The sequence below is a fragment of the Anolis sagrei genome, chromosome 1 (assembly GCF_037176765.1).
Source record: "Anolis sagrei isolate rAnoSag1 chromosome 1, rAnoSag1.mat, whole genome shotgun sequence".
Taxonomy (NCBI): domain Eukaryota; kingdom Metazoa; phylum Chordata; class Lepidosauria; order Squamata; family Dactyloidae; genus Anolis; species Anolis sagrei.
The window spans coordinates 99,349,263-99,365,088 of NC_090021.1; the positions used below are offsets into that span (position 1 = coordinate 99,349,263).

At 37.4% G+C, this 15,826-nt stretch overlaps 1 protein-coding gene across 2 annotated transcripts in view; it reads left to right on the plus strand.

Moving 5' to 3' along the window:
• The window catches only part of USP45 (ubiquitin specific peptidase 45), a 72,555-nt gene that overhangs the window by 43,953 nt on the left and 12,776 nt on the right, over positions 1-15,826 (plus strand). For both annotated transcript variants that reach the window (XM_060753083.2, XM_067467404.1), the window contains exons 10-13: positions 3,781-3,862; positions 5,530-5,621; positions 7,363-7,419; positions 12,506-12,640. In XM_060753083.2, the coding sequence (XP_060609066.2) occupies positions 3,781-3,862; positions 5,530-5,621; positions 7,363-7,419; positions 12,506-12,640 (366 nt within the window). The remainder of the gene's footprint in view (positions 1-3,780; positions 3,863-5,529; positions 5,622-7,362; positions 7,420-12,505; positions 12,641-15,826) is intronic.

A 15,826-nucleotide genomic window follows, 5' to 3' on the forward strand; every position in this document is an offset into this window, starting at 1 on the left:
TTGTGGATCTGGTCAATCTTGTGAGCGGCGACAGTTGTGCCAGCTTGAAACAAACATGAGCAACATTGTCTGTCATGGGAACGCCACAGCTGTTAATCGTGCTATTGTTTGGGAGTGTCACTACCATGTGGCTTTTTTAATTGAAGGAAGCCTACAGCAATCTGTCTGCCACCAGAATGCTTTAAAAAAGGATTACAGCGACTAACCTCCCTTTTTTCCTTCCACACTGAAAAGTATTTAAACTTAAGTCATTCTTGCTGAAATGGCCAATTGAGATCACTTTCCCTACTTTTTGCCTATGGTAAACTTTTTTTTAATTATCTGATTTTTTTCTGTAAAGAAAATGTGTATTTTATGTATTTGCCTTCATATCCTAAAATCAAACTTTTTGGAAAGCACAACTGCTTGATCCTTGCAAGCACCTATATTCTACTACTTAAATGCAATTAAAGTGCTTTCTCATCCTCGGGAGCATGTTGTATCCTGTAAGGTGCCTTCAGTCTTTTGCTTCTAACCATTTCCTCTTTATGGACATGGAATGCTTTCCATTGCTCGTACACTGCAGTTCTTGTTTTGCGTCTGAATTACGTTAATGTATGTAAGTCAACCTTCTTTTAAAAAGGGAAACAAACAGTCAATACCCTGGTCAAAATGGCACTTTCCCCCCTGCATGGCACACATGAGATGCTTCACACCAGGGCTTGAAGTATTTGAACCCTGCTGCTAATTGATTAATGTCTGATGCATTGTTTGCTGCACCCAAACCCTTCAAAGACTATGTCTTTCTTTGACCTAAATAAATGGTTCAACGCACTCACCCCAACAAAAAGGGAGTAGCTTATGGCCTTCAACCCATTTATGGGCTCCAACTTGCTGAGTTATTTATTGATTAGTCCTCTTTGGTATATTGTTGGATTTAAGATGAACAAAGAGAGGCTGGAGGCACTAGGAATTAATACACTCCCCAGGTCAAATATTCGTGAAGTAGAAACCATTACTTGGTGCACTAGTTCTTGTTGTGTTAATGGTTTAATTTACGTTCATCTTTATGCTTCTGTGCTCCTGATATGCAAGTGGGGCGGGTAAACTCATAAACTTCTAAAGTTCTGCATCAGGTTGCATTTTCCTGTCTTTTCTGATCATGTTGTTAATAAATTTTATTACTGTTTGTGAGGATCTCATGAAATTACTTACACTATCATTTAAGCCCATCTCTTTTAGTAAATTTTACTAATATCAGTTAATAGCTGGAAGCTATTTAGTCAGATTCCTTTTGAGATTCTGGCTGGAAACTAGAACAGTGCTGTTCCTCGTGGCTCTTATTGTTTGAAATTACTCCTTTTTTGTTTTGTTTTAGCGGTTGTTCTTAAACTTTGGAAAGTTTAAAATAATTATTGTTTTTTATCATTTTAATCTTTGTACAATTTCAATTGCTGTATTTGTGCCTTCCTTTGGGAGCCCTTCTGCTATGACAAATGATATACACATACGTTACATTATAAAAGCTAAAGAAATATACATGCAATGAGTGAAAGTGTCAAATGTAGTTTTAGATAGAAAGCATCAACTCTATCTCATATCTTTTGGACTTGGCTTTTAGTTCCAGAATTACGGTTGAAAGCCATTACACTTGCTGCATTTAACTGCATAACATGCAATTAAAATTACCAGTAATATCAGTAATTTCCCAGTAATATTGGTTAATAACAAGGTAATATTACACTATACATGACTTCAAATTAGTAGAATTGTACTTTGTTTCATAATTCAGTCATCATATGCATTTGACTATGCATTGACCTTATCTGTTAACAAGTCTATCTTATAATGTTATATGTTATATAAATGATATGTTACAATTCAGAAAAAGAACTGACTACTTCCTTCCTTTCTGATTTGAATATTGTTTTTCTTCTTCCATGTGTAGGTTTCCTCTCTTTTGTTTCTCTATTTCCTTGGTCTCATCAATAGCTGCCAACCATGCTTAATTCAAGAAATAATCCTTCTGTATTAGCCCCCAGTAGGAGGAATAACATAAAACCCAGAAAAATAGAAACATTGCAGAATAATTAGACTGATTAATACTTGTATAAAATGCACAAAGCCCAAGTTTTCAGGTGGCACAAGCTTTATAATGATGTAAAGTGTTCCAAGCACTTCCTTTTGATTATTTCTGGCATCCTTAACATCCATACAAAGTAGGGCTGAAATAAGGTAATGTTACATTCTGCACTGAGGGGGGTGTCTAGAGCATTGCTTCCTAAATGTGGATCTCAACCCCAAATGGGATCCCCTTCCCTCAGTTGAGGTCATGAAAAAATTGGCAACACTAAAGGTTTTTTAACACTACCTAAGCATTTGCACAAATATGTTAACAATGTTCAGTATTTACAGTGGGCTCTGAAGAATTGCTTCAGTTGTACTTCATAAAAAGGCAAAAAAAAAAAAAAGCCTGTTTAGCAAACTTTGCAAACACTGATTTATTTTAAGTAAATGTCTGATTTTTATACCTGTTTTATAAACCTATATACCAATATACTAGGGCTGTGGTGGTACGGCGGGCTAAACTGCTTAGCTGCAGAACTTGCTGACTAAAGGTCTGCCCTCTGACCCTTACAGATACATTTCAGTGAAGGTGGGAAAGGATAGTGGATGAAAAAGGGCTAGGTTTAGGATTCTTATTAATTGCCATTCTTTCAAAGGGGTTATGTAAAAGCTAAAGAGAGTATATGTGTATTTTTAAGTGTATTTTTTCTGCTTTTAGAGATAGAGGGTAGGCTCTACTTTCTGCTGATTATCTGATCCGACCAACTGAGCAAGAACACAGGTTAAGATTCACTCTGGATAAATTCAGTTTGCTTCCATCTGCAGTATGGAAGGGAAAATACAATAATGTACCATATTGTGAATGCTTATATCCTAGAGCAGGGGTCTTCAAATTTTTAAAGTGGGGGGCCGGTTAACGCTTCCTCAGACTGTTGGGGGGGGGGGCGAACTATAGTTTGGAAAAATAAGAACAGATTCCTATATACACTGCACATATCTTATCTGTAATGCAAATAAAAAATCAATGAAAGACAAAACAATATTTAAAATGAAGAACAATTTCCACCAACATGAATTTACCCATCTTTCAATGGGAAGTATGGGCCTACTTTTGGATGATGAAATAGTCAAGTCAATTAGGATTGTTGTTGTGTGCCTTCAAGTAATTTCAGACTTAGGGCAAACCTAAGTCTAAAGTTTAGGGCAGGAGCCAGATAAATGACCTTGGAGGGCCGCATCTGGCACACGGGCCTTAGTTTAGGGACTCCTGTCCTAGAGAGTCAGAGAAAGTAGAAACTGTGTATTTATTCTTTCAGCTATGACCTTTGATGCAGTACAAATATTTGTATTTGTCTTTATATTTTAACTCTTAATTTTATTTCCTCTTTAGTTGTAAGTTCTCTGATGTTACTTTGTATTATTTTGATTTGTGTGAATTTGACTACGACATTGAACATTTGCCTTTTTTGTGTGTCAACCACCCTGAGTCCCCTTGGGCAGAGAGGGCAGTCTATAAATAAAGTATTTATTTAAAATATTTATATTTAATATTGTTTTTAATTTTATATTTAATATCGCATTCTTACGCATTGCATTGTGTTTTAGCATATTTAGTCATTCACTGAAATATGTAAATAGACATTGTCTTTCAGCATATTTTGCTATGATATCATTAAGCGTACTTATATCTCTAATGTTCTAGCTTGTAAAATATGTGCTAAATGTCTGTTACAGCGCATACAAGCTGCAATCTTAAAAGCATTCAATAATCCAACCACCAAAACAGCCGATGAAGAAACAAAAAGAAAAGTCAAGGGTATGTTGACCTTCAGCAAAATTCCATCGTCTGTGTTATTTGCATAGAATCGGCTTTAAGTTTTCTTTTACAAATTAATTGCCTTTATGAAATATGTTTTCATGGATTTTGATTTCCTTACAAAGTGAATCACATTTTTAAAGTCTTGAAGTCCCATGTGAAATTTATTGGGCTTGTGCCTGTTATTCTGGTGCCATCTAGTGCACATCCAAAACACACCAGTCATCTGATTGTTTTACACACAGTAACCTTTTCCCCTTATCTAGGTCAATATCTAGTGGATAAACTAGTTTGTTTCTTAATTCTAGTGATCTCCTATAAATATGGATATTATAAAAGTTAATATGATTGAAGGTGTGAAGCCTGTTTATGGCTGTGGCATATGGATATTGATGTTCAAGAGCAAAAATGGTTGTGAGTTAGAGGAATCAACTGTGGTTGTAATCCTCTGTACACTTATCTGGAAATATGTGCCCCTCAGCTCAGTGGCACTTATGTCTAAGCCAGAGCTTTCCAAACATTTTATGTTGGTGACAGACTTTTTAGACACGCATCATTTTACACAACAGTAATTCAGTTTTACCAGCAAACCAGAGGTTAAACCACTCCCTTATAAAAGATACAGACACATACATAAATTGTATTCGTGAAAGGTATCATGAAAATCTTTCATTTATATATTTTAAAATATATGACCTATTGCTTATTTCAAAGATGCATCACCTGTACACTGCCCCCAAAATACGAATGTGTCACAACACACCATTTAGAAAGCTCTGGTCTATGTAGACACATACATAGATTTTCATACTGCGAGTAGTGAATATATATTTAGGAAGAGAGGCGGTGCAGTGTACTGAAGTACCATCCCCTTCTTCTCCTTGAATTTTGCAATGTTTCTGAAATCTTATTTAGAGTAAATGCACAATATGTGAACTTAGAATATACCTATAATGTTATTACATTTCTTAGGAAGTCATTTGTGTGATAATGGTAGAACTGACTTCACAGCTGCATGAGTTGAAATATCAAAGTTGCAATACAACTCAGTGAATTTATTTTCTGCTTATAAAGCACAATCTTTGACTATTTTAAAATACCATATTTCATTGTATAAAATAGTCACAATCGCATAATAGTTGCACCCCCACTTTTAGGTAAGGCAAACCCAATATTTTGCTCTTCCCCACATAAAAGTTTCACCCTTACTTCACATACCCAGGCAAGTGAACTCAGGGTGCGACTGCCCTTTTGGTGCTATACAGCTTCACTCATCTCCCAGCTGAGTCAAGCTCTGCAGCGCCAAGTAAAGAGGGCAGACGGCCAGGGGAATGAATTCACTCCCCTGTCTGCCTCACTCTTTCCCTTTTTGCTCTGCTGTGTGGACAGGTGAAGCATTACCCATCCGTGCAGCTGTGCCCTTGTCAAGAGGGAAAGGGGAGGAAAGTACGACTATTATGCGGTGAAATGTAGTAAATTATTAAAAGTCTTGAATTTAAGACACTGTTGTGCTTAAAGTCTAAATTTTATTTCCTATGAGTTGTAAGATCAGTAGAATCCTACCATTACCATAATCATTTTCAAATGGTTCCAGAAAAAGATATCCATGCTGCACCTGAAGTGATGTTGTCTGTTTACATATTTTAATAGTGCTTATTTTTTTTCAGCCTATGGAAGAGAGGGTGTTAAGATGAACTTCATAGATAGGATCTTTGTTGGTGAATTGACAAGCACTATCATGTGTGAGGAGTGTGAAAATGTAGGTATTGATTTTTTAAAATAAAAAGATGATTTATTGATTTGGATGAGCAAAACTCATTAACAGTCAAAACTGTTACTTTCTCTGCATAACAAGGGACATTTTTGCAATTTTTGCCTCATTTCCTCCTTCTAGAATATTCTTACAGTGTCCCCTCCAAGGACGGTTTCAGAATTATTTGTGAATAAACACTTCAGACTGTGTTGAAGTAACATGGCCTTCAATATGTTTACTGACTTAGAAATGATGGTACTAGCCTATAACCCATAATAAGAAACCAGAGCCAGGCCTGTTTCCAAGGCAGTGGGCAAAGTTCCTTGTAATATTGATTGGACAAAACATCACTGGAAAACAATCACTATAGATGAGGATTTACCTTCTCCCAAAAACTAATGAGTGAACTCCCAGTTGCAGCTTGTTCCTCGGGTTTTGCCTGGAAAATAGAACTGAAGTAAATACATCATACAAGTTACCATAGTGTATGATGTACAATGTGTCCTCTATCAGCAAAATGTCACAGAACATGTCATGGAGCCAAAGCCTTGAAAGCAATTTTATCCATGCATATGGCTAGGATTGGGATGCCAGAAACATTAGCAGTCTATTCTATTTCATTGTGGCCTCATCCTTGCAATCCTGTTCATGCTGGTGTTAGGCATTTGCTTGCTAAGGTCCTGGTAAACAAGTTTCCAGCTCGGATGCTCTTGCCAGCATTGGCAGGGACTAGTTGCTGAAAACCGGTGCCCTGAACTGCAAAATTTGGCTTGCATTTTGGGCATGCAGTGTCCTTGTCCATAGGAAACCACACTAGAATCCTGCTGGCAGCCACCATCCTAGAACAGATGTAGCTGGACTTTTAATTTGGATCCCCATCTCTCCCCCCCCCCCCCCTGGTTTTCGGAAATATTTCAGTAGTGCCTCCAAAATGTGGACTTACTTGGAAAGAAATAGTGTCCATCTCTAGATTATAAAGTTTCCAGGCGTATCTTAAGGGTAACATGTAATTTTTCCTGTCTTTTTCCTCTATGTCCTTGTTGACATAGGCCCATAGCCAAAATAATTTTGTTGTTGTAAAGCAAAGACTTGTTGGTGGTTGAAGGAAGAGGGTGCTTAAAGTTTGTGTAATAAAGCAAAATAAATACACATAGATATGTTTATATATGTTATAATTGCTTTATAATTGATAAGTTCTAAAGGCTGTTCAACAGTGGAACCCACTGCTTCAGAGTGTGGTAGAAGCTCCTTCCTTTGAAGCTTTTAAACAGAGGCTAGATGGCCTTCTGTCAAGGGTACATCAATTGTGCTTTTCCTGCATGGCAGGCGGTTAGACTAGATAGCCCACGTGGTCTCATCTAACTCTATGATTCTATGATTCTATCTTGTTTTCAAGCCAAGAAAATCCATATTTACCTTTGGATTTAAAAAACAAAAATCCAAAATGAATTTACTAAATTTTACATATTCTAAATTTCTAGAACAATAGTTTTGTGAAGTACTTCACTGAATAAAGAAGTTGATTTCATGTCTACACGTATTTAGTTTGTTGCTTGATTCCATTTGCCAGCATTGCCAATTGATTGCCCATTACAGAAAGGAGTTCTTCAAGATCTGGAGGCCACAGATTCACCCGCTTTGCATAAAGAAAAGCATGAAATGATTGTATACTATTTATACATTCTGATGTGATCAAAAAACGTGCAGTGCTTTATTTTTTACATGTTTATGTTTATGTTTTCCTAAGATTTCCACGGTAAAAGAACCTTTCATCGATCTTTCACTCCCTATTATAGAAGAGAGGGTAAGAAACACATTATTTAATAAAAAGTTGTAATTGATGCTTTCTCTACATGTAGCTATGTTTCAAGATCACTGAGTTAATATCTGGGGCAATTTCTCATGAGATTGCCAGAGCTCCTAGATTTAGATCCTTATTTCCTGCCTTAAATGGATACCAGCATCGTTAAAGTCTGTACATGACCACCTTTACTAACCCAAAACATGGCAACTGCTGCATGTAGATTGAGGGAAGAATGTTTCTAACATAAACACAGTTAATTTCACCCAGTCTAAAGCAGCATTTCTCAACTTGGGGGTCAGGACCCCTGGTGGGGGTTGCAAGGGGGTGTCAGAGGGGTCGCCAAGGACCATGAGAAAACACAGTATTTTCTGTTGGTCATGGGGGTTCTGTGTGGGAAGTTTGCCCAATTCTCTCGTTGGTGGGATTCAGAATGCTCTTTGTTTGTAGGTGAACTATAAATCCCAGCAACTACAACTCCCAAATGTCAAGACTATTTTCCCTAAACTCCACCAGTGTTGATATTTGGGCATATTGAGTATTTGTGCCAAGTGTGGTCCAAAACCATCATTTTAGATTGCACAGTGCTCTCTTGAATTATAACTCCAAAACTCAAGGTCAATGCCCACCAAACCTTTCCAGTATTTTCTGTTGCTCATGGAAGTTCTGTGTGCCAAGTTTGGTTCAATTCCATTGTTGATGAAGTTCAGAATGCTCTTTGATTATGGGTTAACTATAAATCCCAGCAACTACAACTCCCAAATGACAAAATCAACCGCCGACTCCAACCCCACCAGTATTCAAATTTGGGTGTATTGGGTATTTGTGCCCAATTTGGTCCAGTGAATGAAAATTTATCCTGCATATCAGATATTTACATTACGATTCATAACAGTAACAAAATTGCAGTTGTGAAGTAGCAAGAAAAATAATTTTATGGTTGGGGTCACCACAACATGAGGAACTGTATTAAGGGGTCGCAGAATTGGGAAGGTTGAGAACCTCTGGTCTAAAGGATGCTTCTGGATTCCTTTGTATACTAATGCAGGCCAAGCTGGCTATATCTTTAGATATGACTATATTGCATGTTTTTGTGGGTGGGTGTACTGTTAGATTTGTGCATGCATCACACTTTTTCAAGTCATTTTAAAATTTGATTTGAAATAAATTAGTCTACCTTTTATTTAAATTTGCAGCAAAAATACCTAGTTATTGCCTCTATTTTAGTCATTTTCCAGGTGGATGTATAGGTATACAACAAAAATATTTATTACAGTCCATAGACTCATCAGTAAATGAACAGTCATTCATTATAAATTCTCCCATCTCCAGAGAAGTTCATTGAACAAGATTAATCTACATGGTTTCAAATAATACCCCTATCACAGTTTACATATACAGGTGGATGTATATGTATTAAAATTAGGCGCTAGCTTTGTACTGATATTGTTTGGTTAAAAAGTGACCTAACAAGTCATCTTGTCTGATAAAATGGGAGCAGAATTCCTGCAAATTCCAACCAGTGTTTCCTGGTTTAAAGAAATATTTACACTCATGCTGTATAAATGAATTGCTTTGCAGAGAGATCTTTTACTATAGATCCACCTTTAATGTCTTCTAGTGTGGGGAAATGAAAAAAAAAAGTCACTTCTTATGTATTTTCATAATTAAGAAATGAATCAAAACCTCCACATTTGCAGGTTTGACTCTTGATTATTTTTGGATTTGATTAATATCCTGTCTCTAGGAATCTTTAGTTCCTCCACCAGTGCGATTCTTTGGTGACCTTCCAACAGAAGTCTCTCGTTGAGTCGCCTTTGAGGACCTTGAGAATAGCATTTTTAAATCAGTGGTTTTTCTACTTTAACAAAGATCCTGTGCCCACTAACCTCTGCTAAAGTGGAGGACCTACAAGTTAAGAAGATATACTTTATGAAAGTAATAGGTAATTTAATCAGCAATGTAAGTAAGAGATGGCTTAAAGGATTAGATTCAGTGCTGCAAACAAATGTAGGATTAGACTGTTTTTCTATAGATGGCAGTTCCTTAGCTGACTAATGATCTAACTTGCTTTGTGACTTTGAAATTACCCTAAATCAAAATAATCCTTTGTACAAAGCCAAACTTCTCAGATGTATGACCTACATAGTTAGGTTGCCCTACTTTTTTCCCTCTGTAGTGGGAGACATAGTGGATAATGGCCAATTGAGAATTTGAATTAGATGGTATCTGAGAGGTCTGTAAAAATCAGTTGATCATATTGTATTTTTCCCATAACCATAACTCCCTTAAATATATCCTTTAGACTTTTTAATTACTATTTTTAAAGTATGTGCCTGAAAGCAGACTGTTACTTGGACAGTCAAGCAGGGCAGTTTGAGACACACATCTCTGATGCATAAAATGAATTACCAGACATCATCTCCCAGCAACAGAGTTGATTAAATCTCTGTATTTAAAGCTAGGTGGCTTAGAAAAAGCATTCGTTCTGTTGTATGTACATATAAATTCAAAGAGAAATATGAGAATAACTCTTTCATTTTTTCTCCATTATAAGAAAACCCTATGTAAACCTTTATACATCTTCACTCTTTTTAGTTTGCAAAGCTAGGTGTATACATCTTCACTCTTTTTAGTTTGCAGAGCAGATTACAGAATACATATATGGCAAAAATTCAATGCCATTATACAATCAACAACAAAGATTGATAGTACATAGACAGAGGCAAAGGCTTCCCCCTTTCCATCTCTGGTATCTGGAGGCTGTAGTCGACTCTGGCCATGGGGAGGCGCTCTTGTTCCATTTTCCATGCCAAGGCACCTGTTGTCCATAGATGTCTTCCTGATTGAATTGCTGGCATGTCTGCATGGGTGCCTTTTACTTCCCCACCAAAGCAGTACCTATTGATCTACTCACATTATTGTTTTCGAACTGCTAAGCAGGCAGGGGCTAGCGCTAACAGTGGGAGCTCACCCCACTCGCAGCTTGAAGTAACAACCTTCCAGTTGGCAAGGTTTTCTGCAGCTGGCGGTTTAACAAGCTATGCTACCATGGCCCCTTGTGAACATTTGTTGCCTGTTGACTTAGGGCAACTCCACTAATTTCATAGGGCTTTTTGTAGGCAAGGAATACTCAGAGTGCTTTTGCCAGTTCCTTAGTGCTTACAGCACCTGATGTTTATTGGCGATCCCCTATCTTAATACGAACCAGGGCTTGCCCTGCTTAGTTTCCAAGATCAGGTGGGATCTGGTGCCTTTATGGTATTAGGGTATTAGGCCCACAAAGCTGGGAGCATTGTCAAGTATATAGTGGACATGCATATGCCGTAAAGTCTCAATGCTTGAATATAAAGTTATATATGAATATACAGTTATAGAGATGGTGCATATATGTCACAAGGAATATTTGAAAAATGCAGAAAACACAGCACTAGGGTTACCTGATGTGTCTGGGACTGTTTTCTAACTTTTAGATTTCCTAGTCCATTCTTTTTGTGGATGTGAAATAAATAAATAACACTTCTAGAAGCAGGAATTCACTTGTTTTATGATTGTAGGGACTCCTTAAACTGTTTATCATTTTAAAGATTTAAAAAAATTCAAAACCAGGTTGGAACACTGGTGGTTCTAGGAATTTGTTCACCTCTGATGCATGTAATCTATTCACTAAGGACCCTTTAAAAATGTTTGGTTTCGAATATGAGTTCTGAGTTGCCAGGAGGGAGAAAAAATCTAGGTGCTTCACTTAGGAAAAGTTTGTCTAAAGGTCCTCTTAAACTTTCCTTTTGGAAAAAAATTCTGCTTAGGGCTCCTCAACTCTTTTGAGGGTACAACCCTACACTTGTCACAAGTGCCAGGCTTAGTAGTTAACTGTTACATTTGATCCTGGGAAGAGGATGCTGCTGTCTGGTATCCCTTGGGGGAAATCTTCCTCTTACAACTAGAGAGCAGTGATTTATTCAGTTATGAAAGAACTCTCTGTCCCTGGTTACTCTCCTAGTAAACTAATATTTTAAAAAATGGATTTTAAAAAGATATGTTTTAAGACTTGAACTGGTTGGGGTTTTTTTTTAATTACAAGTCTAGTTTGCCTTCAGCCAGCAATAGAATACATGCAAAGATAGAATAGGTAGTATGAATCCTTTATACCAGTGTTTCTCAAGCTCTTCTCCTCCAGGTGTTTTGGACTTCAGCTCCCACAGTTCCTAACAGCTGGTAAGATGGCTGAGATTTCTGAGGGTTGAAATCCAAAACACCTGGAGGAGCACAGTTTGAGAAACACTGCTTTATATAATCAGCACTCCACATTTGCTGGGTCTAGGGGTACAAGAGCCCAGTGAAAATAGTGCTCATGTCCATTTCTAAGCCAAAGAACCGGAATTGTCCAAAGACGCCTCCTAGGTCATGTGGCCGGTATGACTGCATGGAGTTCCGTTACCTTCCTGCCAAAGCAGTACCAATTGATCCACTCACATTTGCATGTTTTCAAACTGCAAGATTAGCAGAAGCTGGGGCTAGCAATGGGAGCTCACCCCATCCCGCGGATTCAAACCACCAACCTTTCGGGCAGCAAGTTCTGCAGCTTAGCCTTTTAACCCACTGCGCCAACGCAGCCCCTTCTGTTTAATATGACAAAGCTTAAAAGAAAGAGTTTCAGAGAGTTCTAATTGCTTTCTATTTGTGCTTCCCTTGACCCACCTGTGTGTCCGATGCTCCATGTTTTGACAGCCCAATCAGCTGAGAGGGAAAAGGAAGGGGCCTGAGGCTGTTAGGAATTGCAGGAGTTAAAGTCCAAAACACCTGGAGGGCCCAAGTTTGCCCATGCCTGCTCTAGCTCCTCTAGCATGACTCTGGGATCAATGTCTACTGAAAGATGAATGTAGAATGGCACTGGAGGATCTAGAGATTCCTAAAGAGGCGTTCCCTTTAGATATCTCTAGGTCCTCCAGCATGAGTCCTTGAGATAATATTTTAACAAAATCTGTTATTCAAATCAGCAAAACCAAGACTTGCAAATGTGGAGGGCCAGCTATACAAGAATTTATGGAGACTATATGTTGCACTCTAAATCACTAAATTTATTTTCCAGATCTCAAAACCTGTTCCTTTTGGAAGGACAAGCAAAAATAAAACAGATATTGATCAATACAGCTGTTCTTCTATTAATTCTCTGAATAACCAACAATCAAAACTACCTAGGAAGCAGTCATTAACCAAGGAGAAGGTAAGAATGTAGCAGCAAAATTGGAATCCCATTCTTTGTAAAGTTCTGGAAGACAAACCTTGGTCTTTCATGGTTTATCGTGTTGTGTTGACAAATAGAAATGTGTTTGTATGCATGTATATGTACTTGGGATCTAGGAGAAGCTGTTAAAAACTATAGGTTTAAAAGTGATCTCACTTCAACAAAATAATTCCTTTAAATTTCATTATGTTTTCTTTCTGGCTTCCCACTTCCCTCCACTGCGATCCAAGTTTTCTTTTGGCTGCAATTGTAGGCAGTGCAGAGCTGGCCAAAAGAGCGGACAAATCAGCATTAGTGCCGTTTGGTGGATCAGTTGGCAGGGTGCGCTGCAGGAGAAGTACAGCCAGCACCGTCTCCCTGGAGGCTTAGGACATGGCTTCCACGATGGGCTCAGCGGCCAATGGCCCAGGGGCCTCAGAACTATGGTTCAGTCCCTCAACATGTTTCTTCCCCAATGGTGGCACAGCACACAAGAGATTTGCTAGGTAGTAGTGTGTAAGATGCTGAAAATGTTATACTCTATACTACTTTAGAAGAAAGCAGCTTTAATATTTAGTACATTGTTTAGAAAATGTGACACTTTTAAGCTATTTTATGTTAACACAAGGAATGCCCTAACATGCTCTATCTTCAAGCAGATAAAAAAGTGACTTCTTAAGCAACTGCGTAGTGAACCAAGGGCCTCTAGCTCAGTGGTTCTCAAGCTGTGGGTCCCCAGGTGTTTTTGCCCACAATTGCCAGAAAACCAAGCCAGTTTACTAGCTGTTAGGATTTCTGGGAGTTGAAGGCCAAAACATCTGGGGACACACAGGTTGAGAACCATTGCTCTAGGACAATCTAGCAGCATTTTCTATCTCTTGTTCCTTCCCCATTGCCTACTGATCCCTGGTGGGAAAATGTTGTAGAAGATGTTTCTCAGGTCATCATAAATTAATAAAGTTGTGGATGGAAGTAACACATTCAGAAATCTGTTTCAATGTTTGGTACGTGGACAAGGTTGAAAATGATCTAATAAACCCTAAATGCTGCTTAATATAAATTTATTGTTCAGAGATTAAGAATACAAGTACTGTATATACTCAAGTATAAGCCGACCTGAATATAAGCCGAGGCACCTAATTTTACCACAAAAAACCCTGGGAAAATATATTGACTTTAGTATAAGCCAAGGATGGGAAATGCAGCAGATACTGGTAAATCTCAAGCTCGGCTGGCGGGGACGAGAGATAGGGCCTTCTCGGTGGTGGCTCCTCGGCTGTGGAACGCCCTTCCTACGGACATTAGACTAGCACCATCTCTAATGGTATTCCGCAAAAAGGTGAAGACCTGGATGTTTGTGCAGGCGTTTGAGTAATTTAGTGCAATCTGGTAATGGAACATAGGAATGGAACAATGGACGACGAACCTGGACTACGCTTGGATGATGAGAAGATTGGGTACGGTTGTTTTTTGTAATAATTGTGCATTGTAATTGCTTATTGGTAATTTATGGATAATGTGTTAAGTCAATTGTTATATGTTGTATGGAACCACTGCTGTTTCTACTGTTTTTACTGTTTGTGAACCGCTGTGAGTCGCCTTCGGGCTTGAGATACAGAGGTATATAAGCAAAGTAAATAAATAAATAAATAAATGTATTGTCGAAGGCTTTCATGGCTGGAATCACTGGGTTGTTGTAGGTTTTTCCTGGCTATATGGCCATGTTCTGGAGGCAATTTTTCTCCTGACGTTTCGCCTGCATCTATGGCAAGCAGAGGTAGTGAAAAAAACCCAATTTTTCCTACTTCCAACAGACCTCACTACCTCTGAGGATGCTTGCCATAGATGCAGGCGAAACGTCAGGAGAAAAATTGCCTCCAGAACATGGCCATATAGCCCGGAAAAACCTACAACAACCCAGATACTGGTAAATTTCAAAATAATAATAGATACCAATAAAATTACATTAATTGAGGCATCAGTATGTTAAATGTTGTTGAATATTGACATAAACTGTAATTTAAGAAAAGGCTGTCCAACTCTGATTAAACCATTATTCTAACCTTTATGAATGTGCTTACGTATCCTTCAAATAATAAGAAAGATAGCAAAATAATAAACGTAATAAAAATGATAATAGAATAAAATAATGGAAATGTATTAATATTAATAGAATAAAATAATGGAAATGTATTAATATTAATAGAATAAAATAATAAATGTAATAATAATAGAGTAAAATAATGTAATAATAATAATAATAAAGAGAGTAAAATCATGTAAATATAATAATAGAGTAAAATAATAAATGGAGTAACAACAACAACAACAACAACAACAACAAAGCAAAATAATAAATAACCTTGACTTGAGTATAAGCTGAGGGGAGCTTTTTCAGTCTAAAAAAGGGCTGAAAATTTCAGCTTATACTTGAGTATATATGGTTCATGGAGAGTAAACATAGTTTCTTAGATGGGAGAATTAAGTGGTTTAAGGAAGGCTTTCCTAACCATGATTGTGATTTTCACTTTTCATACTGCTCATCTATTTTCATTTTCTTTTCTATTAATACAGTGTAAATCGTATGTTGATTAACTTGTAATGTGTATCCCACTGCTGAATGAAAGTGGACCTTAATTATGTGTGATGCAGTTGAGGATGGTAATTTATGAGATGTGTACCATCTTTGTATTTTAAGGAAAACGTCTGTTTGCAAGAGGGGACATTCCAACATGTTCCAACAACATGTTCGGATCCTTCATCCCCAGCCAAGCAGAAGCAAAAGCCAAGTAGCTGAATATCCAAAGGCATTTGGAAAAAATCCACATGCAGTTGGAAGGCAGGATTTTAAATTTCTGCTACCATGGCTAATGCTTTCATTAATCAAAGTTTAAAAATTTCACAGTAAATGAATAGTATAGTTTGTTTTAAAAAGTATTTTATATATGGAATATAGTGCACATTGATTTTCAATGTGGTTCCAAATCCTATTTATTAGCCATATCCAACAAAGCACAGTTGTCTTTCTTCAACAATCATCCATCTGTGAAAGAATGTGGAATTTGACTTCTGATAACAGGCAGCTGCCACTGCTGTGTATTTTTTTTTTTAAATGGCAGAAATGTATGAGCCTTTGCAACATTTTTAATAGGAAATTTTGTGAAAGTTAATACTAATACTACTAAT